General features: G+C 42.7%; 2 protein-coding genes across 14 annotated transcripts in view; one reads left to right on the top strand and one right to left on the bottom strand.

The window, feature by feature from the left end:
- PPFIBP1 (PPFIA binding protein 1) overlaps nt 1–26,149 on the top strand; it is a 158,386-nt gene that overhangs the window by 63,009 nt on the left and 69,228 nt on the right. The gene's annotated exons all lie outside the window — the stretch shown is intronic.
- LOC308552580 (uncharacterized protein C12orf71 homolog) lies at nt 1,102–4,241 on the bottom strand (the record flags this gene model as incomplete). Its single annotated transcript, XM_081127797.1, has 2 exons — nt 1,102–1,224; nt 3,591–4,241. 2 exons carry the CDS (start codon nt 4,239–4,241, stop codon nt 1,102–1,104), a joined length of 774 nt encoding a protein of 257 aa, XP_080983923.1.

Here is a 26,149-nt window from a genome sequence, read left to right as displayed (position 1 = left end):
CCTCCAGCCCCAGCCCCAGCCCCAGCCCCATGTATGTGACACAAAGCAGAGAACCATTGGTCATAATTGGCATGCAGCTAATAGCTTCATAGCTTATTTGACACCACAATGAATGAGGAGATACTGAAATATTTGTTTTTAGGCACTTTGACTTGCTTTCTGAGATGTAACATGACAACTCCAAAGACTATTTAGAATTCTAATTCTTTACAAAGAATATTTATTATAAGAGCTTGTAGAGTATACTGCTTGACTCACAGAGGTAGGTTCATACTTGTCAAGCAGGTTTATACAACACTGGAAAATGAACAGGACTTACTTAATTAGTGTGGCCAGTCTTTTACAACAGTTCATTTTAGTTGAGTTTTTCTTAGAACTTGACTTAAAATGATAACAAAACTCTGGTTACATGTGCCATGATGGTGGATGTCATCTTTCTTTTAAGCATATCATAGTGTCTGTAGTCTAAAGCAACATTAAGGCTCCGTGTATATTTATTTTAAATTTTCAAATTAGTTGCTAAATTCCTCTGGTCTTAGGTTTCTCAGTATGTAGTCGCCACCTCACCTGACCCTTCACAGGCTGCTATTTTCTCGTCTTCCTGCCATCCCTGCCACCCGCCAGCCCCATTTCTTCTCTGAACACAGCTGGTCATATAGTCACAGAGAGACCACTATGTGCCAGATACTGTGTTAGGATCTTGCAGAACTATGACCTGGTGCTTGCCCTCAAGAGGTCAGAGTTTGTATAGGTGCATAAGTCCTATAGAGCTGTCTGAAAAGTACAAGTCATGGTGTGAGGTTGGCAGGGTAGGGAATGGGGGATAGTTGAAGGAAAGATATGGTCAACTCTACCTGGAAGGATTAGTCAGTCTTCTTGGCTTCATGATAATCCTGGAGTAGAGACTTTAAGAACAAGTTCCCCTGGCAGTGGAGGACTTGGGGAAGTAATGGGGGACATTGTCCAGGGAATGGAGAAAGTAATCCCTATGTTTTGTGTGTTGGCTCTTATGAGAAGCGAGAGTGTCCTGTTGGGGAATTTGGCGAGTATAGATTTAAAAAAAGATCTAGGAGAAGCAGCAGCAAGACATTGTGTTTGCTGCTAGACGTGGTAGACATGCTGCAGTTTGGGAAGGAGGTGCAGAGGTTGGATCTGTAAGGAAGTGAATGAACATCTTGGAACAGGTATCGTCAAGAGCCTCAAGGTCTCGGTGAAGTCAAAGAGCTAGTGAAGGTGGAGGAACTAGTCAAATGGAAAGGTGTTCTCAGAGAGGTGGATATAAAGTGAGGAATCTGGCTTTGAAGAGAGCCCGGGTGTGACCAGGAGCATATATTGCTAGGAGGCCCTATTCTTGGATCTCTTCCCTCTCTGTACTGTCTTTCCTTGGGCAGTATCATCTCCACTGTCTCTCACATATAGCCAGCCCGAATCACATGCCTCACCTCTACACCACTTTATTCAGTGGCTTAAATTAACCACATTTGTAGCTCAAGGAAACTCTGATGGAAAACCTTTTAAAACCAACCTGCCCATGTTGAATTGATAATTCTTTAGTATCCAGTGTGTACCTCATAAGACTCTTCTCACCCATACCTCTTTATAGTCATGTGCTTACATGGCTTTGTCTCTTAAATAATTAGTAAGCCACTTGAGCCCACAGGTTGAGTTTGCTTTTGTTTTGTCCTGGGTAAGCCAGAAAAGTACCTGGCACTCCTGTGTGCTAAGTATTTGTGGAAGGAAGGAGATAAGGGAGTTGAAATTGAGGGAAGGAAGGAATTTGAGACTAAAGAATTATACACTTTACCACATGAACTCTGAAGGTTATATAGGATGTAGCAAAAGCTGAAGGAGAGTTCTTGAGTACCTATGGAGGTACTCAAGATGAGGAGGATGGTCGTGGTCCTCGGGATGGGAGGTAAGAACAGTAATGCCGAGAGGCCAGGGCAAGAACAGTGAGTATGAAACAGCCTTCTTCAAAGAAGTTGACATTTAGAGGAAAGTTTGATGACAATTGTAAAGCAGTGTCAGAGGGCACAGTGGGGAATGCACTGGGAAAGGACTGAGCTGAGTCAAGATCTACTGAAACCATAACTTTGAGTAAATATTGCTTCTATGTGGGAAATATCTTTCCCACTTCATGAATGAGGGAAGTTTGGCTTAGAGTGGTTAAGTAGCATTCCCAATCCTCACATTCCTCCTAAGTGGGCCACTTGTTTTATAGCCAAGGCAACACATGCTAGAAACCATCAGGTCCCCCAGGAGCATCAGAACCACTGTCTGGCCCGCTGGTGTGGCTCAGTGGTTGAGCGTCAATCCATGAACCAAGAGGTCACCAGTTCAATTCCCAGTCAGGGCACATGTCCAGGTTGTGGGCTCGATTCCTGGTGGGAGGCGTGCAGGAGGCAGCTGATCGATGCTTCTCTGTCATCGATGTTTCTGTCTCTCTCTCCCTCTCCCTTTGTTTCGCTCTAAAAAATAAAAACACACACAACGTATTTTTAATAAAAAAAGAACCACTGTCTGAACTCCTGAAAAACTGCCAATTGAAGCCTTTCCTGAGCGACCAAGTACCTGCTGCCACTTGCTCAAGCCCCAGAAGTTCAACCAAAACCATACTACCAGGCTGGGAGTCTGATGGGTTACACTGCTGCCTCCTGAAAACAGGGATGTGGGCTAAGGGTAAAATGCAGTAAGAAGGGGAGAGAGGAGAGAAAAAGAACACTTCAGTGTTAGGAAGAAGAATACTACTTAAAATTCCCAGAGAATATGTTTCAGTCTTCTAGATAACGTGTACTTTCAGCCTGAGTCAAGACGGTGAGCCGGGAGAGGAAGACGTGGATTACAAGAATACGTGTTTTGTTTATTGGGGAAAAACATGACTCATGGGGGCTGTCGAACAGGGACCATCAAGAAGTTTTAAAATCTGGCGATACGAGGCGTTCTCACTCAATGGATTCTTGAGGTTGGATTCTCTTGCTTCTGTGAGAGAGTCTTTTCTTTTGTGTCGGATGGCGGGGGGACTTGGTGACCTTCTCAGGATGCTCTCTTCCCCAGAATGAGGAGAAGACTCGCTGCCTGAGCCAGTGGAAGACCCACCTGAAGTTGAGCAAGGAGAGGGCGTGGGCGCGGGAATGAGTGTCCTCCGGCTGATCAGATGAGAATGAGGAGGTCTCTGTGGTGCTTGTTCTTTGTTTGCTAGTTGCCTGGCTTATAGTCTGCCAAGGAAATGAGTGAGGAGGTGAGATGTGTGTAGCCTGGACAACCTGGGGTCCATATTTGCCCATTCATGGGACTCCAGTCCTTCTACCAAAAAGAACCCAACTGTAAATGCAAAGTTTCCATACTCATTAATACAGACACACAGTTTTTTGGCTCATAATTGTTAGCCTTTTCTTTGCTTTCCTATCTTCTCTCCCTCAGTGGTCTTTGGTATTTTCCCTTCAATTCCACCCTCGCTGTCACCCTTCTCTCACTCTTGGTCATGTCATACACCCAGAGGGCCTGCCCTGCTTTGTAGCAGGTAGCAGTGCTCCCTGTGTTCCACCCCAGCCCCTCCACCAGGCCTCTCCCCTGCTTGCCTCTGTGCTCACCTCAGCAAGTTCATGCTCCTGAAGCCTTGAAGGAATCTGTGGAAACTGGGTGACATCTTCTTTTTCTGGTGGGTTGAACATGGGCACGTCTTGATAAGTATCATGTTCTTGATGAGTGACCTGAGCCATATCTGGAGGGGTGCTGCTGGACAGCTGGAAATCTTCCTTTTGAGCAGATCTAGGGAACACAGATTCATCATCTTCATCATCTTTCTGATTTTCTAGAAATTCCTCAAGCCTTTGCACAAGCCCATCCAGTTTGCTGAGAGCCAATTGTGTCTTCCCTTTGGGGTACTTGTCTATCCACTGGTTGTCTCCATGTAGATCCCAACTAATGACTGAGTCGGAATGGTTACAGCCCGTATCAACATCCCAGGCCAGGGTGCTGCTGAGTTTGCAAAACTGCTCTGGGGCATCCCAAATTTGGTCTTGTCTCTCCAGGAGTCTCCGTATACTTTCAGTCTGCCATGACCCTTGGAAAGGAGGGACAGAATAGGTTGAAGGACCCTTGAGAGATGTGTCTTCACAGGAGAGTGTGTTCTCGTAGGAGGTGTCCTCATCAGGGTAATAACCCACAGAGAGGCTCAGGTTTGATTCAGAGCTGCAGTCCTCGGTGTCCGCACAATTGCTGCGGGAGAATGAGTCTGCCATGGAGTTCAGAGGCTCAGAATTTAGGTCGCCTTCATCTCAGGAATCTTCAAAAGAAAGAAAAAAATAGATGAGATTGGTGAGAAGAAGAGGGGTGTCATCATACTTAAGCAGGAATATTATCCATTCTTTTTTCTATTTGGAACTATCACACTCCGATAGAGGAAGTTCATCCTATTTTGCAATCTCCAATGAAAGACAAAAGAGGCAGCCCTCTCCCTTTACTTCTACTAAGCATGTTCACCTGATGCCTCACATCATCTTATTACAGTTGAAAGAACTTGTCTTATAAAAGAAAAATGATCATTGTATAAAATTTGAAAAATATGAAGATGAAAATAAATATGTCTATGATCCCATTTTCCAGAGATAAAAACATTTTAGTAGATTTCCTTATAATCTTTCCTTTTCATATGTTCACATAGTTAAACATATACATACTCCCATTCAATGGATATGATGTCATATCCTTTGGAACAGATTATTTTATGGTATAATATGCAATAGACATATATTTGGCTATTCCGTCATTTTTTACCACTTTCTTATTAATGACCATTAGGTGGTGGTGGTTATTTTAATAAATAAATCTGCATTAAACCCCCTTGTTAGTAAATCTTTGCCTCTCTTTATATTGCTGTATGTGGGCTTAATGGGTCAAAGATCACAAACATATTAAAGGCTTCTGATAGTTGATACCACATAGCTTTCCAGAAAGGTTATAGTCATTTAGACGCCCATCTTCCCACCATCTGATGGCACTTCTTTGTCCAGCTTTTTCTATGATGTCCCAGTAAGTAAGTGGGGGTGAGGGAGGAGGGCACACACACAGACACACACACGCACACGCACGTTGCAGACCCTGCCATTCTCTGCTCTGGTGGCTGCCCACGTGAAAGAGGTGATACCAGTTTAGCTCTAAACTGGGATGTTCAAAATCCTTCAGATCCTGAGCCTCAGTGGCTGAAAGTTAAACTGCCAGAAGTCAGTGTTCTGGGACTGTTGGTTACCACAGCAACACAAGGACCCGCCCCCCATTATAGTCAGAAAACTGGAAAGAGAAAGAAGGGATAGAAAGCCACAAGAGCTAGCCCTTGCTTCCAAAATATTCTGCCACCATCCCATCCTGGGCTGAAGAGGGTCCCTCCTGAGGGCAGAAGGAAGGTTACTTCTGCCATGGCAGTTGCTTCCCTCTTGTCGTGTGGATGTCTAAGATGGTTGCTATTTTAAGGGACTTTAGAGCCTATTTGGTGAGATGGACATAAACACCCTATTATAGCACAGAGAGGTAAGCACAGCAACAGAACTTAAAAATAACAGTGTGGAAAAATAGGAGGAGGCACCTCATGCACCATGTTGAGATTGGGGTGGGGTGGGGGTCAGGAGAAGCCTCCTGGGGGACATTGCTTCTCACATATTTATGAAGGAAAAGGCTAGTGAGGGGAAAAGCAGGGGTATGGCTGGGGAGAGAGGGTCTTTCAGGCAGAGGGGATGGCATGAACAGGGACACCGAGGTGAGAAACAGCCATAATGTGTAGAGAGATCTAGCAGGGGTCAGTGAGATCATGGAAGAGCCCCCCACACGCCCCCCTCCATTTAGGGAACTTGGATTTTATCCTGTAAGCCTGTACTTGGATAGTAGAGTTCATTTATCAGGCCCTCTTCCAGGTTAATTCAGAGTACATTGAAATAATGGACATGGTTCAGCCAAACAAAACTTCCAGTGGACTTGGCAGCGTGAATGTTATTGGTCGGGTTTAATGAGAGTGGAATCAATAAGTTCGCATTGGGTTGAGGGGATGGAAGGAGAGGAAGTACGGACAGTGGGTGTAGACTGTACTCTAGGAGTGTCAGAATGAGAAAGTGAGAGGACGCAGAGTCGAGGTTAGTTTCTGCACCCACCCACCAAATAAAAAAGAGGTGAGGAATTAGTGCAGGGACGAGTTCAAAATACAAAAGGCTGGCTGCTTCGTTTGGAGAAAGTAGGGGTGGGATCCATGCCATGGGCAGACGGGTTGGCTGTAATGAAAGGAGTACGTTGTTCCATGATATTAAAAGGGGAAAAAAATGAAGATGGATGTGGAAAACTTTGGAGGAATGCATTGTTAAGTACTGCATTTTCTTCCTTGAGTTTTTTAGCTAGGCTTTTCCCTTATTCCTGAGATTAAATCTGCTTTTTTTCTTTTTCTTTTTACACCAATTCTGTTAACTGGATCTCTGTTCCTGTTCTCCTTGTTCCCAACTCTATCTTGGCAACCTCTTCAGTAACATGAAGTGTCTTGGTCCTTCCACAATTCCTTTTCCTTATCTTCCTTCTTCCTCTGGGCATCCCTGCTGTTCACCAAGCCCTCCCACCCACGCCCAGGCTGTCCCTCCCTTCCAGGGACATCATGAAATTACTGGGGGATTGATCAGATCATAGCTCCCCAGTGCTCTAGCCTCGTCACTTTGCCTTCACTGCTGTGGTGTCTTCAGTGGGTACTTCACGGGCAGAGATAGTAAATCTTTCATTGTCTGTTTGCAAATACGGGATTCTGAAGACAAATGTGGGTTCTTATGTAGGACTGAAGGCTCTCAGTTGCGTAGACTAAACCAAAGAAACCTTTTCCATGAGCAGTTACTGCGGCCAGTGTTGTTATAGCAACCTCCAGTCTTGTCTAAACTGAGGCTGTGGAGACTGTTTCTAGGTCAGTTCGGTTATTCTCAGGAAGAGAGTAGGGCATCCACTCAGGGCTTCCTAGGGATGGAGTGCACATGTACTTTGAAAAAGCGTATTCTTAACATTGCTTAGATTTGCTTTTGGTCACGTTTTTAAAAATTTCAAGTCTTAAATAGCATTAAAAGAACCCATAAGGTTTTTATATTTATCAAAAAGAGGCATGGCTTTAAACACACACACACACACACACACACACACACACATACACACTCACACTCACACTCACACTCACGCTCACGAAACACTGGTCTGACTTAAAAGCACCTCAGTTCATTGGAATCTATCAGTTGTTTAAAGTCTTTTCCAAATATTTTTCTCTGTCTTTATTTCCATTAAACAAGAACTTTGATAGGACTCTCAGATTTTTCACTGTTGTCCCAGTTTAAATTTGTAGGTTCTGTTCACTAAGATTATTTTAGGTGACTCTGTTTCATGAGTTATGATGGCATGATGTAAGAAGTAGGTGGAGTTGGAGCTGGGGAGAAACCGTCTCTACTACCCAACAGAGGCCATCTGGCAAGTAGCCATAGACTGCTCACCACCCTCATGAGTGATTGCGGACCTAGATTAATCCCCGGGGGTGTAAGTCAGGAGCAACATATTCTCTAGCATTTGTGGTGCAGTTACTACATGCCAGGTCCTGTCCTAAGCATCTTACATGTGTTTGTTAATTCTTACAACAACCCAGACAGTTATCATTATTTGCTCTGTTTTACTGAAGAAGGAACCAAGGTATGACCAGTTATATAACTTGCCCACCATCCCAGATCATAAACTCTAGAACAGGGGTGGGGAATGTCCATCCCTCAGGCTGTATATGGCTGGCAAAATCATTTGGTCTGGCCCTGCCAAGGCCTCACCAAAGAGAAGCAGTTCCAGCCGTCTCTTTAGGGGTGAGTTAATGAAATGTTTGACCAAATATAGAAGGTTAATTTTTTTTACATTTATCTTTATTGTTGAAAGTACTACAGATGTCCCATTTTTGCCCCCCAATTGACCCCCTCCATGTCGCTCCCACCCCCTCCTCAGGCCTTCACCCCATTACTGACTGTGTCCATGGGTTATGCATATATGCCTATAACTTCTTTGGTAATCTCTTCCCACCCTCCACCCTCCTTCCCTCTTTCTTCTGAAATATGATCATCGGTTGCATGCATCAATGTCTCTGGATCTATTTAGTTCGTCAGATTCTTTTGTTCATTAGCTTCTTCTTAAAGAAGACCCTTCAACATTTCCTGTAGTGCTGGTCTGGTGGTGATGAACTCCTTTAGCTTTTTCTTATCTGTGAAGTTCTTTATCTGACCTTCAGTTCTAAATGATAGCTTTGCTGGGTAGAGCAATCTTGGTTGTAGTTCCATGTTTTTCATCACTTTGAATGTTTCTTGCCACTCCCTTCTGGCCTGCAAGGTTTCTGTTGAGAGATCAGCTGACAGTCGTATGGGTGCTCCCTTGTAGGTAACTAACTGCTTTTCTCTTGCTGCTTTTAAGATTCTCTCTTTGTCTTTAACCTTTGGCATTTTAATTATGATGTGTCTTGGTGTGGGCCTCTTTGGGTTCCTCTTGTTTGGGACCCTCTGTGCTTCCTGGACTTGTAAGTATTTCTGTCCCCAGGTAAGAGAAGTTTTCTGTAATTAGTTTTTCAAATAGGTTTTCAATTTCTTGCTCTCGTTCTTCCCCTCTGGCACCCCAATAATACGAATGTTGGGCCTCTTGAAGTCCCAGAGGCTCCTTATACTGTCTTCATATTTCTGGATTCTTTTTTCTTTTTGCTCTTCTGGTTGGGTGTTTTTTGTTTCCTCATGTTCCAAATTGCTGATTTGATTCTCAGCGTCCTCTACTCTACTGTTGATTCCCTGTAAATTATTCTTTCAGTTCGTTTAGCCTTCATTTCAAATTGGTCCTTTATTATATTATCAATTTTCTCAGTTATTTCCCTAATAGTATGCTTAAACATCTTTATAAACAAAATTCTGGACTCTGTATCTGTTAGCTTGCTTGGATCTATTTCATTTAGTTCCTCTTCTAGAGATTTCTTCTGTTCTTTCCTTTGTGACATGTTTCTTTGCCTCCACATTTTGGCTGCTTCCAGATGTTTGTTTCTATGTATTAGGTAGAGCTGCTATGTCTCCTGGAATTTGTAGAGTGGCTTTGTGGAGTAGGTGTCCTGTAGGGTCCAGTGGCTCAGCCTCCCCAGTCACCTGAGGTGGGCCTTCTAAGTGCTCCCCTGTGTGGGCTGTGAGCACTGTCCTGTTGTAGTTGAGCCTTGGTTGCTGTTGGCGTCTCTGGGAAGAATTGACCCCTTGGCCAATCAGCTGTGAGGACCAGCTGTAACTACAGCCAGAGAGCTGCTGTGCTGGAGACACCCCTATGGAGCAGGATTTACTTCAGTGGAGCTTTGGTGTTCACCAAGTGAGCCCCTTGAGTGTGTCACTCGTGGATGTGGCAGGGTTGTAATCCAGCGTGGTCGAGTCTGACCACCAGGTGCACTGTCTCTGGGGCCTCCCGGGAGGTGCAAAGTCAGCCTGTGCCAGTGCCTTGCCCAGGGCCACCCAGCATGAGCTACTCAGCAAACCGTAGTTGGCTGCTACTTGTGCTGGGCTTGGAGGTGTCCAGGAGAGGCCAAGCTATGAGCCAATGCAGCTGCCGCTAGTGCCAGACCCTGGGCCACTTTTCAAGCCCTATGGGGCTTGCTGCTGCTTGTTGGAGAGATTTTAGGAAAGTTTTAAGCACGACGCTCAAGAGGCCACTTGCACAGAAAAGCCCCTGGAAATGGTCTGGATGAGCTGCAGGTGGGGAGGGGCGGGGCCTCTGCGAATCCCGGGGCGGGGCCAAAGGTGTGGGTCAGGTGCTGGTGATTCCAATATGGCGCTTGCCTGCCGGCTGTGTGCAGGGAGGACTCGCCAAAGGAGCAGCGGCCTCCGCCAGCCCTTCTGCCTGGGAGGAAGCCGCCCTTCCACCTCTCGCCCGGATCTCAGGCAGGTTAGTTCCTCCCCGAGTGTCCCAGGTCCTTTCAGGCTGCTGCCCGGCGCTGGGCTCAGAGGGAGCGTCCGAGTGAGTCCGTGCCGGGCCCTTTAAGAGGAGCTGCTGGAGCTCCCGCAGCCTCCGCGACCCTCAGGGACAGTCCCCGCTGGTTTCACAGCCCGAAGTTGTGGGGACGTCTCTTCCAGCCCTGGAGCCCTGGGCTGGGGGCCTGCTGTGGGACTGGGACCCCTCACTCCTCTGGGAAACCCCCACCACTGAGATTCCCTCCTGGGTTTCAACCTCGGCACTGGGTGTGGGCCCGGGGCCCTGTCTCCGGGATCCAGCCCCGATCCGCCCGCATCTCTGCCCCTCCTACTGGTCTCGATGCTCCTTCAGCTCCCTGGTTGTGGGGCTTCTGTGGAGCTGGATTTCAGGAGGCTCTGAGTGATGGTGGTTCTGTATTTTTGTTGTCATTTTGATGTGGTTGTGGGAGGTGGCGGGTGCAGCTGTTACCTACGCCGCCAGCTTGTTTCCTCAGAAGGTTAATTTTTAAGTTGATAATTTTGTATGGCCTAGGAATGACGTTATAAATATCCACCTGGCCCTTGGCAGATAAAAGGTTCCCCACCTCTGCTCTAGAACCTGGATTCAAATGTAGGCAGTCTGGCTCCAGAGTGCCTGTTCTCACCCTCTACACGTGTGGTCTTGTCTTTCAGGAGGCTACTGCCCACCTCCTCCCTGGAAGATTCTTGGGAGAGTTGACTCAGTCTATAATCAAACCTATATTCTGATTCCTTGAAAGAATCTCCTTTGCGTAAAACAGTGTTCTAAAATACCTGTAAGAGGTGGTACACAAGACTGGCCCAAAACAATGGCATCCCCATTTGGGGCAGACTAAAATGAGATTTAAATTAAGTATTCAGCTTCCTCTTTGGCATAATGAGGTCTGGATCCCTGTGCTCTGGCTTTCCATTTAAAACTCTGTGACTGCCTTGCAGAACACTGGGGGCCTAGAAAAGAATTCATAAGTGCCTCTCTTTTCCTGCAGCTGGAGTGAAGGTGAAGGAAAAGCTGTATGTTGTACTGGTACCCATTGAAATAGAACACTTTGAAATAAATATAACATTTAAGTAGGAAAAAATTATTACTAGACTAAACTACCAAAGTTTAGGGTGATCTGAAAGACAAAAGACTTCAAATGGGGGCAGCCTCAGAGAAAACTTGAAATTTAAAAAAATTATTTATACCATTTCTTTCTTTCTCCCCTCCCCCCCACACAGGGTGACCCCAAAAATGTATACATACTTTAACAGCTGATTGTATTATATTTTGAAAATGAAATGCATTTTAATAAATACTGCCTTTATAATTATTCAAAGTGTGTATACCTTTTTTGGGGACTCTACACACACACATACATACACGTATGCATATATATTTTCATTTAAAATATGTAATTTAAACAGTAAAAGTCCCTGAAACTCCTATTTTGCCCGAGAAAAAAGAATAATCACTGTTAATAATTTGATATATGTTGATTAACTTGAGTATTTTTTTTTGGAAGTATCAGTGACACATCAGCCTTAGGATGCCATGCTGAAGAGTGTAGTCAGTTCTGAAAGACAGCTTTCACCTCTAATAACGGATCAGGGACTTCAGGTTTTCATCAACAATACTGCTTGTGTTCATTTCTTTAAGGCCTTAACTTGACTTGCTGGTCTAGCTTCTCTTGGATCACAGTCCTATTATCTAAATTGTATAAGCTGGCTCATCATTACCTTTACTCTTGAAGCAAAATCATCCATCACAAAGCCACTCGAGGTTTTAAAATGATAGTTTGTCGTGAATTTACAATGTTTTAGGCCTGAAGCCAGTAATAATGGCAACTTGAAAATTTGGACCACTTCCTAAAATCCATTTGACTAGATGGAATTTGGAACTTAAATATACAGAGTAGGAAGCTTATAAGTTAGAAGTTAAGCTGCTGTGATGGTTAATTTTATGTGTTAATCTGACTGGACCACAGGTTACCCAGATATTTATTTGCTTAAACATTATTCTGGGTGTGTCTGGGAGGGTGTTTCTGGATGAGATGAACATTTGAATCATTAGACTGAGTAAAGCAGACGTCCCTCCCAGTGTGGGTGGGCATCGTCCAATCCTTTGAAGACCTGAAGAGAACAGAAAATGAAGGGAGAATTCTTTGTCTGTCCGACAGTCTTTGAGCTGGGACATTGGTCTTCTCTTGTCTTTGTACTCAGACTGGACCTGACATCATCAGCTCTCCTGGTTCTTGGGCCTCTGGACTTGGGCTGGAACTTACATGATCAGCTTTTCTGGTTCTCGGGCCATTGGACTCTGACTAGCAAAATATCATTGGTTCTCCTGGGTCTCCAGCTTGCCAGTGGCAGATCCTGAGACTTTTCAGCCTCTATAACTGTGCAAGCCAGTTCCTTATAATAATAAACCTCTTTTTTTTTAAAATTCGTGTGTGTGTGTGTGTGTGTGTGTGTGTTTGTATTATTGGTTCTGTTTCTCTGGAGAACCCAGACTACTGTAGCTACTTATTTATTTTTTTTGAAATTATGAAATATTTTTAATCATACATAAAGAGGCATCACGGACCCCATGATATGCTGCAGTGAGGACCCAACATCATTTCTGTGGCAGTCTTGCCAATAATGCATCCTCTTGACCTAATCATGAGACAAACTCCAGCTGTGAGACATTCAACAAAGTAACTGTCAAGTGTCAAGGTCACAAAAGGCAAGGAAAGACTGAGAAACTGTCACAGACTGCAGAAGACTAAGGAGAAACAACAGCTGAATGCACTGCAGGATTCTAGATGGGATCTTAGAATAGATAAAGGATCAGTATGTTTACTTTAGTTTATAGTATTATATATACCAAAGTTAATTTCCTGGTCTGATTATTTTTATGTTAAGATGCTAATCTTAGGGTGAGGGATGTATGGATACTGTGTGTGCAACTTTTCTCTAAGTCTAAAATTAGGTCAGAATAAAAAAAATTTTAAAGAATACGTAAGTAGAGTAAATGGTGCAACAAAAACCTATATACTTATAACTCATTTTGGTCAAGTCTTAACATTTTGTTATAGTCGATCCATTATTTCTTTGAAAAGAAAGAAAGCATTCTACATAACACTTAAGCCCCCTTGTATTCCTTCTCTGCTTCACTTCTTTCCCCACTTCTGCCATGATCACTGTTTTGAAAATGATATTTACTGCATGCATGCTTTAATACCATTTTACAAATTAATGTATTGTTTTACTTTTGAAGACGAAAGACAGTGTAAATATGAATTTACATCATACCACTAAGCTGTACACTTAAAAATGATTAAGATGGTAAATTTTGTTATGTTTATTTTACCACAATAAAAAAAAATTGAGGGAAAAATCCCCAGTGTAAACAGACTGTAAGGAATGTGCTTTAGAAAAGAGGAAGTCCCTTATCCTCATAGCTTGTTTTGTTTTATAGGAGTTATTGTGACAAGGTCATTCTTTTCCCCCAACCAGATTCTTAGCTGAAATATTTACAGTGTTTATTTTGGGGGGTGGGGAGAGGACCAGTGCAGTTTCCTATGCTCTATTTGTATGTTTGTTCCCAAACAGACACAACTGTATCAAAGCTCATGTGCTTCATTAGTGGGAAGAATGGTGAAGATAGTGTCTTGGTGGAGGCAGAGTTCAATGATTTTGAGCCTCTGCTAGGTGCTTTCACATGTTTGGTCATTTAATTTCCATGACAACCCTCCAAATGGTGTGTTTTCACCCCAGTCTTAACTTGGGCAGTTCAGAGGACCCAGATATGCCTCCGGAGTCCAGAGGCCCTCCTGAGCTAGGTGGCTGCTGCTGCTGAGAACTACCCTCAGCTGGTAATACCCACTGGGTTGATATGATTATTTAACAGTGACAGTAGATGGGAACTATAGGTCTCCTTTTTCACAGCTTCACCTCCCAGGATTGCCATGAAAGCAATTCATCGACCAAATTCTGCCACACAACCAACCATTTAATGGCAAGCAGACCTAAAGACATTGAACAGCCTTGTTTTGTAAGCTCTAGAACTGTGCCGTTTTGCAGGGTAGCCACTAGCCACATGTAGCAGTTGTATTTAAAATTAAATAAGCCCAGCTGGCGTGGCTCAGCAGTTGAGCATCTGCCTATGAACTAGAAGATCCCAGTTCGATTCCCTTTCAGGGCACATGCCCGGGTTGTGGGCTCGATCCCCAGTGGGGGTCGTGCAGGAGGCAGCTGATCAATGACTCTCTCATCATTGATGTTTCTATCTCTCTCTCCCCCTCTCCCTTTCTCTCTCTGAAATCAATAGATATATTAAATTAAATTTAAATTAAATTAAATTAAAAACTTGGCTTTTCAGTCACACTAGCCACATTTCAAGTGCTCAGTGACCACCTGTAACTAGTGGCTACCTTATTGCAGAAGACAGACAAAATATTTCCGTCATCACAGAAGGTTCTGTTGGACAGAGTTGTCCTGGAGTTCCCTATGCTCTGTCCTTTTGTGTGTTCCGGTAGCACTCTGAACAAAAGGAAGTTTCATTAGAGGAATATGGGACAAAATTCTAGCATCAAGATTAAGATAACTTTACATGTTGGGATCAGGTGACAGTATTTCATACGAAGCATCTAGAAACAGGACTGGTGGAAATCTTCCACTGAAGGCACCGTTTGAAAGGTTTAATAACTGGGTTAGATAGATTCTTATATTTAGTTTATGTAAGTGATAATATCTGTACAATACCAAAGCCCATCATGAGTACCTTTTAATTGATAAAAAAATCACTCTGGCAGCCATTAGGCTAAACAACAACCCCCCTGGTGTTCATCAGAGAGAAACATAGTTGATTTGATTTTCTGTTTATGTAAGCTTTTAATTTGTCATTCAAATGCTATCCACCCGAGTATAGGTTAAAAATACTTATCACCTTTGTTTCACAACTGGCCATTTTGAAGCATTTTAAAAAATTGCAATGTAACAGATTGAGTCTAGATTGTTTCATTCAGTCTTTACATCAACCCTTTCCAGTAGGCATTGTAGGCATTAAATACCTCATCAGGGCTTGACGGAGTTCTTCAAAGTCCTGTGGCCAAGATATTGCCTAATGGAGCCGTTGCCTCTTTATTTCATTAGTGAATTTCTTAAGTGAGAGCTAAATGCAAATCATTTATACAGTTGCCAAACGTAACTTACAGCTTTTCTTGTTTTATTTCCTAATGTCAAGGCTCATACCTACTTCAGGCCGAGACTGATAGTGCCTCATGCAACACCAAATACCAGAACCTTCTAGGCTTCTCCTAGCTCTCTGTTAGAACACTTCATGTTATTTCTCAAATTTTTAATTAATTTAACAACTGTGTCCCTATCAAATGAGTGCCTTTCAAGTTCTAGGCTACTTCTAGCAGCAGCAAACCCATTTTTCACCTGGCTTTGCTTCATCTATAAAATTGAAATAATAATGTCTTTCTTGCAGAGTGTTTGCAATGATTAGTGATTATATATGTGGGATGCTTGACAAGTGGTTTATTTTTATTCTATAATTCAGGAAACTGAAATTTCTTCCTCTTTCATTGGCACCGCTCTGGGGAAAATTTTTTTTTTCCCATTTTTTAAAAATTTTCAAATGTCAAAGGTAGCCTCATTTCCAGCCCTGGTTGAGTATAGAACTCATGGGTGCATATAATAATCATACTTGTTTGTGTGGTATCTGACTATCTCCCCCCTCCACCCTGTACCCCCGGACTGGAGCCTCCAGGAGAGAACGGCTAATCCATGTTGTTCCAGGAGGTGTCTGCACCCACCTCTGGGATTCTGGAGGTCAGGGGGAACCACCAGAATTAGCACCCATTTCCTTTGTATCATGTACAGGGGCCACACTGGAGATTTCCTGTTGGGGTGGAAATGCCCAGAAGGGATCCTTTTAGGGCTAAGCAGAGGTCTGGTGAAATGATGTCATCTAAGCTAGCCGTTCAGACACCATAGCTGCAAATTGAGGCCAAAAGCTCTCCCTTTGGCACCACTCTATTGGGTAGACAATACTCGTGGTGGGAAAAGTTTTCCACAAGAAATCTTGGGGGGAAAGGGTGCGGAGACTGTAGATGTCCCGGGTGCGTTTAGTTGTCTCAGAGGAAACAGAAACCTCAGACTCACACAGTTTACCTTTTCCTCAGAGGACGAGTAGTCAGGTGCTCAGAATGCAAGGACCTTTTTTCTAGTTCTCTCAGGGCCTGCAGAGGAAGGCGCCAAGGTGGGCGTGAGGGGTAGAGATCTAAGGAGACATGCTCCAGGCTGATTTCTCAGAGACAGACAGACTGCCCTGCAGTTCCCCGACTAACCCAGTGGGAGAAGGTAAGAGTAGGGGGTAGCCTACAGTGTTTTTCTTACATTCTGGAAAATCAGAAAGGTGGTGCCTAAAGAACAGATGACGAATGAATGCGAATAGGAGCAGGAAATGTGAATGCCTATTATAAATAATAATTCAGTTTAATTAGAAGGGAACTAGAAGAAGAACAGAATGGGAACAGGTGAGTCTAGGGCGGGGGCTGGGGCAAGATGCAGGTAGGGTATTTCTCTGCATCTCTCTGGCCATTTATCTTCAGCCATACAGAGTTCATACCAGTAGATGCTGCTTTTGGCCAAAACCTCCCGTCCCTGCTCCCCCTCCCACCTTTAAATGATTTACCAATTCAAGTGCTTTACATTTCTCTCCAGCCTTTCCTTAGCACAGATAAAGCTTTCTCTCCACGTGCCTGAGGCTAAATAAAATTAAGCTACAGGAAGTTCCCCACCTCTGGCTCAGATCTCCCCCAGCATCTGTGAATAGATGCTCTTGTGTGCCTGCACAATGGTCTCTATTCAATTATGAACCACTTGTGCATGTCTCCTCTTGGAAGATAGTTTGCTACCCAGGATGCATTTGTGGTGGCCGACCAGCTTAGGAACTGGTTAATGAAAATGATGTTGATTAATGAAAATAACTACAGGAAATGATCAAAGCTCTTTCAGATATTTTGAAGATAAAAATAAGTTTTTTTTTTTTAATTACAAAAACAACACTTGATGATTATGGAAAATTAGAAGATACAAGATAAGAGGAGGAACTATTTTTAATAGTCTACCAAAGACAAAACTTTAGATGTAGAAATCAGACCGATGGTTGCCAGGAGCTAGCGGTGGGAAAGTGGTGGCTGCTGCAAAAGGACAAGAGGGGATAGAAATAATCTCTACCAGCACCATCCAATAAAAATGTAAATCGAGCCACAAATGCAAGCCAGTACCTTTTAATTTTCCAGTTGGTTACCCAACTGTGTACATTTATTAGAACTCAATGAATTGTACACCTAAAAAGGGTGACTTTTACATGTTAAGTATACTCAATTAAAAAAAAAAAAGAAGCCAGTTTTCTGCTAGCCATAATGAGCCAATATAGGTTCTTCCCATGAACATTTATTAAAATTATCCCCTTAAAATGAATCTCGGAAATGGAATTTGGCAATTAAAAATAAAAGTAAGACAATATATATACAAGGCTGATAATTTTTATAGACACCTCAGATGTGTGCATGTCTGTTTTTCCTACACAGCTTACTTTAGAAAGGACTGGTGAAAATTTAATTAGTACAGTTTTAAAAACAGAATTTGCGTGTGTTTGACAGGATAAAGATGAGCACAAATTGTTTTGATAAAGACCCAGTGTTAATTCTAGGAAAGAGCTTGTCATTTCTGTTTCATACCTACTTTTCTTGCAATAGTATTAAAAGTCACTCGTCTCCGGACTTCCTTCTGCTTCTCTTACATAGCATGCTTTGTAGTAACTATTTTGACAGTAGATCTGTCTGTAGGCATATTTGGGGTGTGTATGGGGGGATGGAGCTCATACCTACTTGATAAGAGGAGGTTGTGGAGAAGTTGGTTGTGGAGCAGTAAGTTTAAATTTAGAACTAAAGCCAGGAAATATTTTTGGTTGTGGAACAGTGTGTCACGAGTTATAAATAATGCCATTTGCCATTTGGCAGCTATTTTGTTGTTTTCTTTTTACACCTAAAAAATCCATGTTTAAATTTTGTTGAAGCTAATGTAAACATTGACAATTTACAAATGAATAAGTCCGGGAGAAATAGGTGGAAAGAATATCTTCTAAAGAGTCTTAAAGTCCAAATTCCTGGACTGAAAATAAAAAGATAAAATTCGTTGCCCGGGTGGGCGTGGCTCAGCAGTTGAGCATTGACCTAGGATCCAGGCGATTGGGGTTCGATTCCTGGTCAGGGCACATGCCTGGGTTGTGGGCTCGATCAATTGATGTTTCTATCTCTCTCTCTCCCTCTCCTTTCCTCTCTCTGAAATCAATAAAGATATATTTAAAAAAAAAAAAAGATAAAATTCATTAGGGCTGGAAAACCAATCCCATAAGTATAGGTTGGGGAAGACACGCTGATAGGAAATTATCCCACAACATTCGTAGAGCGCCACATGGAATGGCCTTGTTTTAAAACTTGACAAGCTGCAGTGTACATGAAAGAAATAGACCCCAGGTTAAGAAGGTAAGCTCTTCTCATTTTTGTTTCTTCTTAGCTCAGGGCTGAGTTCAGTGCTCAAGAAGCAATTAATCTAAGTCTGTCCTTTTCGAGATGAATTTTGTCTACTTCAGGGGTGATCAGATTTCAATGAGCATTGAAAATGCAGATCCCTGTCCCCAGAAATTTCTAGTTTAATAGGTGGAAATGGGGCCTAGAATCTGCACCCTCAGCATGCCTTGTCTGGTAGACTCCACCTTGAGGAACACTGATTTAGAACAACCAGTTAGTCTTTTATTAGGTTTTCTCTGTATATTAGACACTGTAATGAATTCAAATAAAAAGCAGGATTCCTGTTGTGAACATGTTTAAGTAGCTTACAACACAAGGCAGGATTCTTTAGTGGGACAATCGGTATGAAGTGAAGGAGCCCAGAGCCCGGAGGCCATGCCACCAATAGGTGACTCAAGAAGATGGGTTGGATTCAGTTTAGTGGAGACGAAACTGGGTGTTTGGGCACCTTGAGGGAGATAGTGTGAGATCCAAGAGGAAGCGTGGCATCACCTGGGGAAGGAACTTTACTTTGATATCAACTGCAATTGTGAAGCACCAAAGAAATTTTAACAGGCAAAAAGAAATATGGAAATTAAGAAGGCGACATGAAGGAAACGTAATTGTCAGTGGTACTTCAACTTGAGTGTGCATTAGAATCACCTGTTAAAGCACAGACTGCCAAGTCCCACCCTCAGAGTTTCCAATTCAGTAGGTCTGGGGTGGGGCCTGAGAATTTTCATTTTTAACAAGCTCCCAAGTTCTGCTGATGCTTCTTGGTCTGGCAACCACACTGTGAGACTCACTGCTCTTAGCGAATCTGGTGTCTTGATGTATCACAAATCTCTAGGTGAGGACTGGAGAAGATTGTAGGGCAGAATGGAGAAGGAGATGGTCATCCAGGAGTTGTGTGACCTACAGCTCCTATCACAGGGGCTTATCTTTTCCCTCTTTTCTTCTGAGATGTGTTTACTCTTAGGGCAACTGGTCCAACCAAGAACACTCTGGGATCGGGGACAGGTATGTGGTCATCGAGAATAATTTGAGAACTACACATCTCATATTCAGCACATAGCCACAGTGCTTTTAAAACTCTGGTCAAAATCGTTTTTCTCAGATTTTATAAAGAAAAATGTAAGAATGGTAGATCATATTTTAATACCAACTTTTACTAGAAGGCATATTAACCCACTGCTCTGTGGGAGTTTCAATTCTAAAACTGAGCTCATGACCTTGACCCCTCACTCTTGCTCCTTCCTGTATTCTTTATAAAGTGTCATCATCTGCCCAGTTTTTCATGGCACAGGCTGGACGTCTTCCTGGACATCACTCCTTCTCTCTCAGACTTTCTTCTCTGCATCTGGTCACTCACAAAGCCCAGTCAGTTCCATCTTCTAATACATCCTGTCTACTTTGCTGTTATCATTTTGTCCATCCACCGACTCTCACCTGGGCCTTCCCCCATCTTCTCTGGCTTCCTTCTGATTCATCACCTACATAGGAGCCAGGAAGATTTTTTTAAGAAACACAAACCCTATCATGTCACCACTGTGCTTAAGACCCTTCCACGACAGCCCTGTGTATGTAGGATAATCTTTAGATTCTCAAAATGGCCCACATGGACCCTGCATGGCATGGTCCCTGCCAGCATTTCCCTTTTTGTTCTTTAAACTCCTATCCCAGTGACTGTTTCACTGCCTGAACTAAACATGTGTGAAACCATGCCCTTTGCTGAGGTGGTTCTGGACTTTATTCCAAGGGTACTCATGGAGAAGGAGGGAGTATGTCGGCCCTGCAGGCAGATGCGGTCCTGGTGCTGGCACAGGCTGGATCTCAGCCTCCACTTGCAGGGGCAGGGCACCCTGTGCAGGACCCAACCTGCTTAGCCAGAATGGTGACCCTGACTCGAGATGTCACTTGGTTTGCTTCCAAATTAAAATAGGTCTGTTTGCCCTATTTAGAAGCAGAATCCTGGACAACTTGTGGAAATCCCTGATAGCCTGGTGATGTATTAGTGATCATAAACATGAAAAGGCTTTTACCATGAAGCTGCACAAACTGTTTTTTGCATAATGAGGGTAACATGTATGTGTCTTGAAAATATACCTGTGCTGCTTGCTTGCTTGCTAGCCCTGCCTCACAGTTGAAGAGCAGGGGTAATTTACAATCTAGAATGTGTTTAACTGCTAGCGTCTAAGTTTGGAACTGAATACTTAAAGCCCGCAGACTACTGTGGTTTTAGTATGTGGAGGAGGGCCTCCCACTCAGAGTGGCATGACATTCTTTCATGTGACATGTTTGCTCTTGTGAAAATGACTTGAAGTATGTGAGACCTGGCAGGAGAAGAAATGGGAGGATACCTAGTTCTTGGTAGGCATGAGTCATCTTATAAAAATTTAAATTGAACATTTTATTAAGCAGTTTCATTGTTGGTACAAAACTATTTATCAATCCTAGATTGCTTTGATGTATAAGTTATATATCCACATATCCTCTGCCAGGATCCTGCATAAATCTCTCCCTGACCAAACACTGAATAAATACCATTATGATAATTTTGCCTTTGATTTGGGGGACAGTTTTGTTTCTTATTTTCAAACGTGGTGTTGAATATTGTTTTTGTCTTTTTGTAATCTTCTTTCAGCTTTATGGATGTGCCAACATTTTACTTGTGGCAGGAGGAGTATAAGAAAGTATGAAAAACAACCACACATACGCACTATCTTTGTAATTTCAAAACTATGGACATTCTCTGGAGGTCATTGCAGGGTCACTCAGTAGGAATAGGGTTTGAATCTGGGAGCAAGTAATTGCTCTGCAAATGTTTGTGTTGAAATTGAAATTGCTGAATATGCTGCATCTAATAGGATTAATGTATCATGTTCATTACTTGGTTATAAAAGGCAATTGTTGAATGTTGTCACTGAAAAGAATATAACATGGCCAGCAGATCTTGCCTGTAAAACACGTTCTCCTATCTAGAGCAGTGGCTGGGTTTCTCAGGCCAGTTGCCTTCTAAACTCTGCCTCACAGGATGCCCTGTACCTTTGTAATCGTGAGTCATCTTCCTCTGGGCAGTTGGGCAGTCTGCTGCTGCCCGACTCAGCATCTTGCTACTTGTATTAGTTTGCTGGGGCTGCCGTAACAAAGCACCACAGACCGGGTGTCAACCAATAGCAATGTCTTCTCAGTTCTGGAGACTGGAAGTCCAAAATCAGAGTGTCAGCAGGGTGGGAGCCTGCTGAGGACTTCGAGGGATGGATCTGTTCCAGGCTTCTCTCCTTGGCTTACAGATGGCTGTCTCCTTTTGTTTTCACATCATTTTCCTTCTGTGCATATTCCTGTGTCCAAATTTCCCTTTTTTACAAGGACACCGGTCATGTTGGAATAGGGTTCACCCTAGTGATCCCATTTTAACTTTATTATCTCTGTAAAGACCCTGTCTCCAAATAAGGTCACATTCTGGGGTACTGGGGATTGGGGCTTCAACATATGAATTTGGGGGGAGACACAGTTCAACCCAGCAGACCACCTATATAGTTGAGCTTCAATACAAATGAGCCTCAGAAATCTAGCAATATTTATTTTGGAATCTTCTATAAATCACCGAAGGAAATCTGTAAATTAGCTAAATTTTCACCTCTTTTCCTGATCCAACAGAGCACCTCAGTGTTGGTTCTGCAGATAACAGCTCTCTCTCCCTCATTCATTTCATGAGTCACTAGGCCAAAAAGTGTTAAATGAAAACAAATATGAGAGCAGCACCTTTAGTAAGGGGACTTCAGCCACTCCCTTTTCATCCAAGTCCTTGACCTGTAAATGTCTAACCCATTCCGAGTTCCGAGGATTTGAAATATAGTGTGTTTTCACTTGACAGTTGTTATAGTTACACCATTCTTACGTATCCTTTATTTTCCACTCAAGCCTTGCTGAACTGAGTGTTTTGACACCCACAGCTCTCCAGTGCTTTGGACTGACTGTTTATTCCAGGAGCTTGCAGCTGAATTTTCTGGCAGGCCATTGTCCTGTCCAGTGACCCACTTCAGAGGTGTAGATCCTCGAGCTGAATGAAGGATGTCTTCCTTTTCTCCTCTGGGCCTTTCCAAGTTTCTGGAAGATCAGGCATCTTCCAAACCTCTTCCCCTGCAGACCCCTGGCTCCTATCATACTTGTGTACCACTTTTTGTTTTTTTTAAGCTCACCTCACTCCCTGTTCCCAAGTGTGTTGTGTGTTAATATGATAGGTATGGATCTCCTTAGGCTTCTGGGAATTGAGGCATGACTCCACTTTTGTTTCTCCTGGCCTCAGAGACCAGGATGAATGGGATCTTCTCTCCTGTCTCTGCTAAATGAGTCAGCTTTCGTCTCCCCTCAAGTATATTCTAAAATAGCAGCAATCTGTTCATAAAACTACTGTCACTGCTGGAAACCAAATGTAGGGCTGATTAGATACCACGTAGCATCCTCCTCGTGCATGCCTCTGTGAGCCTGTAGCAGTATGGAAGGAGACGAGATCAGGGTCCTTTCTGACTCCATGTGAAAGGCCCCAGTAATCTTTACTATCAAGATGAAATAGAATATAAAATTTCTACTAAATAAGAGATATATACATATCTCTATCTATCTATCTATCTATCTATCTATCTATCTATCATCTATCTATCTATCTATCTATCTATCTATCTATCTATCTATCTATCTATCATCTATCTCATCTATGATCATCATCTAGCTTCATATTTCCCTAAAACAAAAGGTCAATTCCCTCTTTCATCATTAAAGAACCAAGTATCCTTTCTTCCTGCCCTTCCCCAAGACTGAATACCTTCTAAATGAGGAGTTTCTTATAGGCGAAAGCTTTTGGTTAGCTTAGGGGGATCTGTTCTGCTTTTGCTGCCTCTTTTTGAGAAAGGGCCCTCTTAAGGAGCTCTCACATGGAGTCAGACAGAACAAGCATACTTATCCTTCCTTCACTTGACCTCTTCTTGTTAAAAAATGATTTAATAAATGAGAATCATTTTCTCTGCCACCCTCATAAGAGATGCATTGCTTGTTAAAATAGGCTTTTCTATCACTTGCTAGCCAACCCCAAAGAAGTAGGCTACATTTTAACGAAACTAATAGACAATAAGGACATCAACCATCTCAGGTAGCCTTTGAAATGTAGGTTTCTACTCCAGATGTTCAGTCTCTGGCTGGTTTCTTTTACGGAGCCTTGAGCTATTGATTGTACCTAAGAGGAAGACCTGGAACCCCATCTCTCCAGAGGCAACCAGGTAGTTTGAGAGGGTCTCCTAGATTGGGATCGTTACAGTGCCAAGGACCAGAACCCCTCCATAAGCTTCAATCAATGCTTCCTGATTGCCATGCCTGGCTTCCTGTGAGAGGAAATCCCACAGGACATTGGAAATGCCCAAGAAGATCCAGGGAGGAGCCCAAACTTCCCAATACTCACCCAGTAACCCAGTGGTTCTGGCATTTGACTGCACCAAAGAAGAGAAGCCTAGAGGATCCCACATGAATTCCAATTTCCAAATTAACTAAAATACACTCTCCAGAGGGGATCTTCCTTCAGAGCTAAGATATGAGGATGTTTTAAACATTTCACCTGGAGTAGTCCTTTTGCCCTTGACACCAATCCTCTGAACTAGTTTTCCATGTTGGCTTATGGACTGTTCTTGAGTAGTTTGACCTCCCTCCCTGTGACCTCCTCTCTTGTTGGGATACAGGGCAATGAAACTGAACCCCCAGTTCCTTCTTTTGAGTAAATAACTACCCATCTTCTTTGCACACTTTGATACAGCTCTCTTACTTGGACCTTACTCTATAGGTCTAAAGCATTTCAGGTGGCCATTTGAAGTTTAATCTCTCTTCCTATCCCCTGGAAAGATGGTTTTAGCAGAAATTGTCTCTGGCAGCTGCTTCCCTCTTGTCACCATAGCAAGACTTCCTAACTCCCATTAACTTTTTGCTTACACACTGGAGCCTCCAGCAAGCTAAGAAAAATGAGAGTCCTGGGGTATGTTAATGGTTCTGCATAACTTTTGGGGAGCTTGTCTCTCTTTACTCTCAGAGTCCTAAGACACTAACACTCCTGCTCTCACAGTTAGGTGAGCGTTTAATAAATGCCATTTGCTTTTCTCAGTGCTTTTTCTTCCCTGTTTTTCTCCCTCCTCCCTCCTTTTGGTCTTCCTTTTCACACCCTTATCTTCATTGTTTTTGTCTTTTTGATAAGTCATTCTCACATGTGTGAGATGGTAGCTCATTGTGGTTTTGATTTGTGTTTCCCTGATAATTCATGATGTTGGGCATCTTTTCAGGCACCTGTTGGTCATTTGTATGTCTTTTTTGGAAAAATATCTATTCATATCCTCTGCTCATTTTTTGGTCAGGTTGTTTATTTGCTATTGAGTTGTCTGAGTTTTTTAAAAATATGTTTTGGATACTAACCCTTTATCTGATAAATGATTTGCAAATATGTACTCCCATTTCATTGGCTGCCTTTTCATTTTGTTGATGGCTTCCTTCACTTTGCAAAAGCTTTTTAAAATTTTTATGTAGTCCCACTTGTTTGTTTTTGTTGCCTAACGGAATTGTTTTAATCTAATTCTTTTGGCCTTCTTTACAAAATATTATGAAATTAATTGCACAGTGCATATTGAGAACCCCATTGATGAATATTTAGGGTGTTATTATAGTTCTGTTTTTGTTTGAATCCCTTCTCTGCCACTTCGCAGTCATGTGGCCTCTCCAGGTGATGATGGTCTTTGATGACATTTTTTGGTGATGGGATATCACATATTGCAGTAGGGATCAGGTGAAACAGCGGGTGAGGACCACTTGTTTCCAGGTGTAATTGTCTAGATTTAAGAGTCAAAGCTAGATCTGTAATGTATAAAGGGTAAAAAGAAGGAAAAAAAAGGGTGAAAAGAAGGATCTGGGAATTGTTTGTTTGTTTTTTATGCCTAGGAATTTTAGGTCCAGAAGGTTTTCAACATTTTATTGGTTGAACAGAAAGAAACTGAGGAATGGAAGAGACTGAAGATATACAAGAATGAGGGAGTAATTGTTTAAAAGGTTAGGATGAGATCAAGAGTAAGGGTGGAGAGTTTTCCCTTGATGGAAGGCTGTGAGCCAGGAATAGGCAAGTAAGTATACATAGAAATTTTAGAGCGAGGAGAGGAGAGTTCCCCAGGATTCTCTGTATGGTAGGCTGTGAAATATTCTACTGAGATTAAAGGTCTGCAGGAATAGCAATAGATTAGGAGAGAGTTTTACAGGAATTTTTAGAGACAGTCATTATGAGGAATGCGATAGGGAGGGAACTAATGGTGAATAAAAGGATTGTTGAGTAACATTAAAGGCCCAGTCAAGATTAGATATCAGGCATTTGAAGTGGAGCCAACCCAGCTTTCTGTAGCAGTACTGGGACAACCAAATCAACACATAGCAAGGAGTTGCATAAGGAAAAATACATTTTTAATACTGTATTACTTTTTAACAGAAGGTAGGACTTGGGGCATCCTGAGATTAAGATAATTCCCAGACATTCAGTACATGGTATAAACAGCAAAAATGTAAAAACCAAGCATATTGTTCCCTTGCCCATTTTTAAGCTCAAGC

This window comes from Miniopterus schreibersii (genome assembly GCF_964146895.1).
Source record: "Miniopterus schreibersii genome assembly, chromosome: 2".
NCBI lineage: Eukaryota > Metazoa > Chordata > Mammalia > Chiroptera > Miniopteridae > Miniopterus > Miniopterus schreibersii.
The sequence above is the reverse complement of the archived record's forward strand: the minus strand, read 5'-3'. Positions and strand labels throughout refer to the sequence as shown.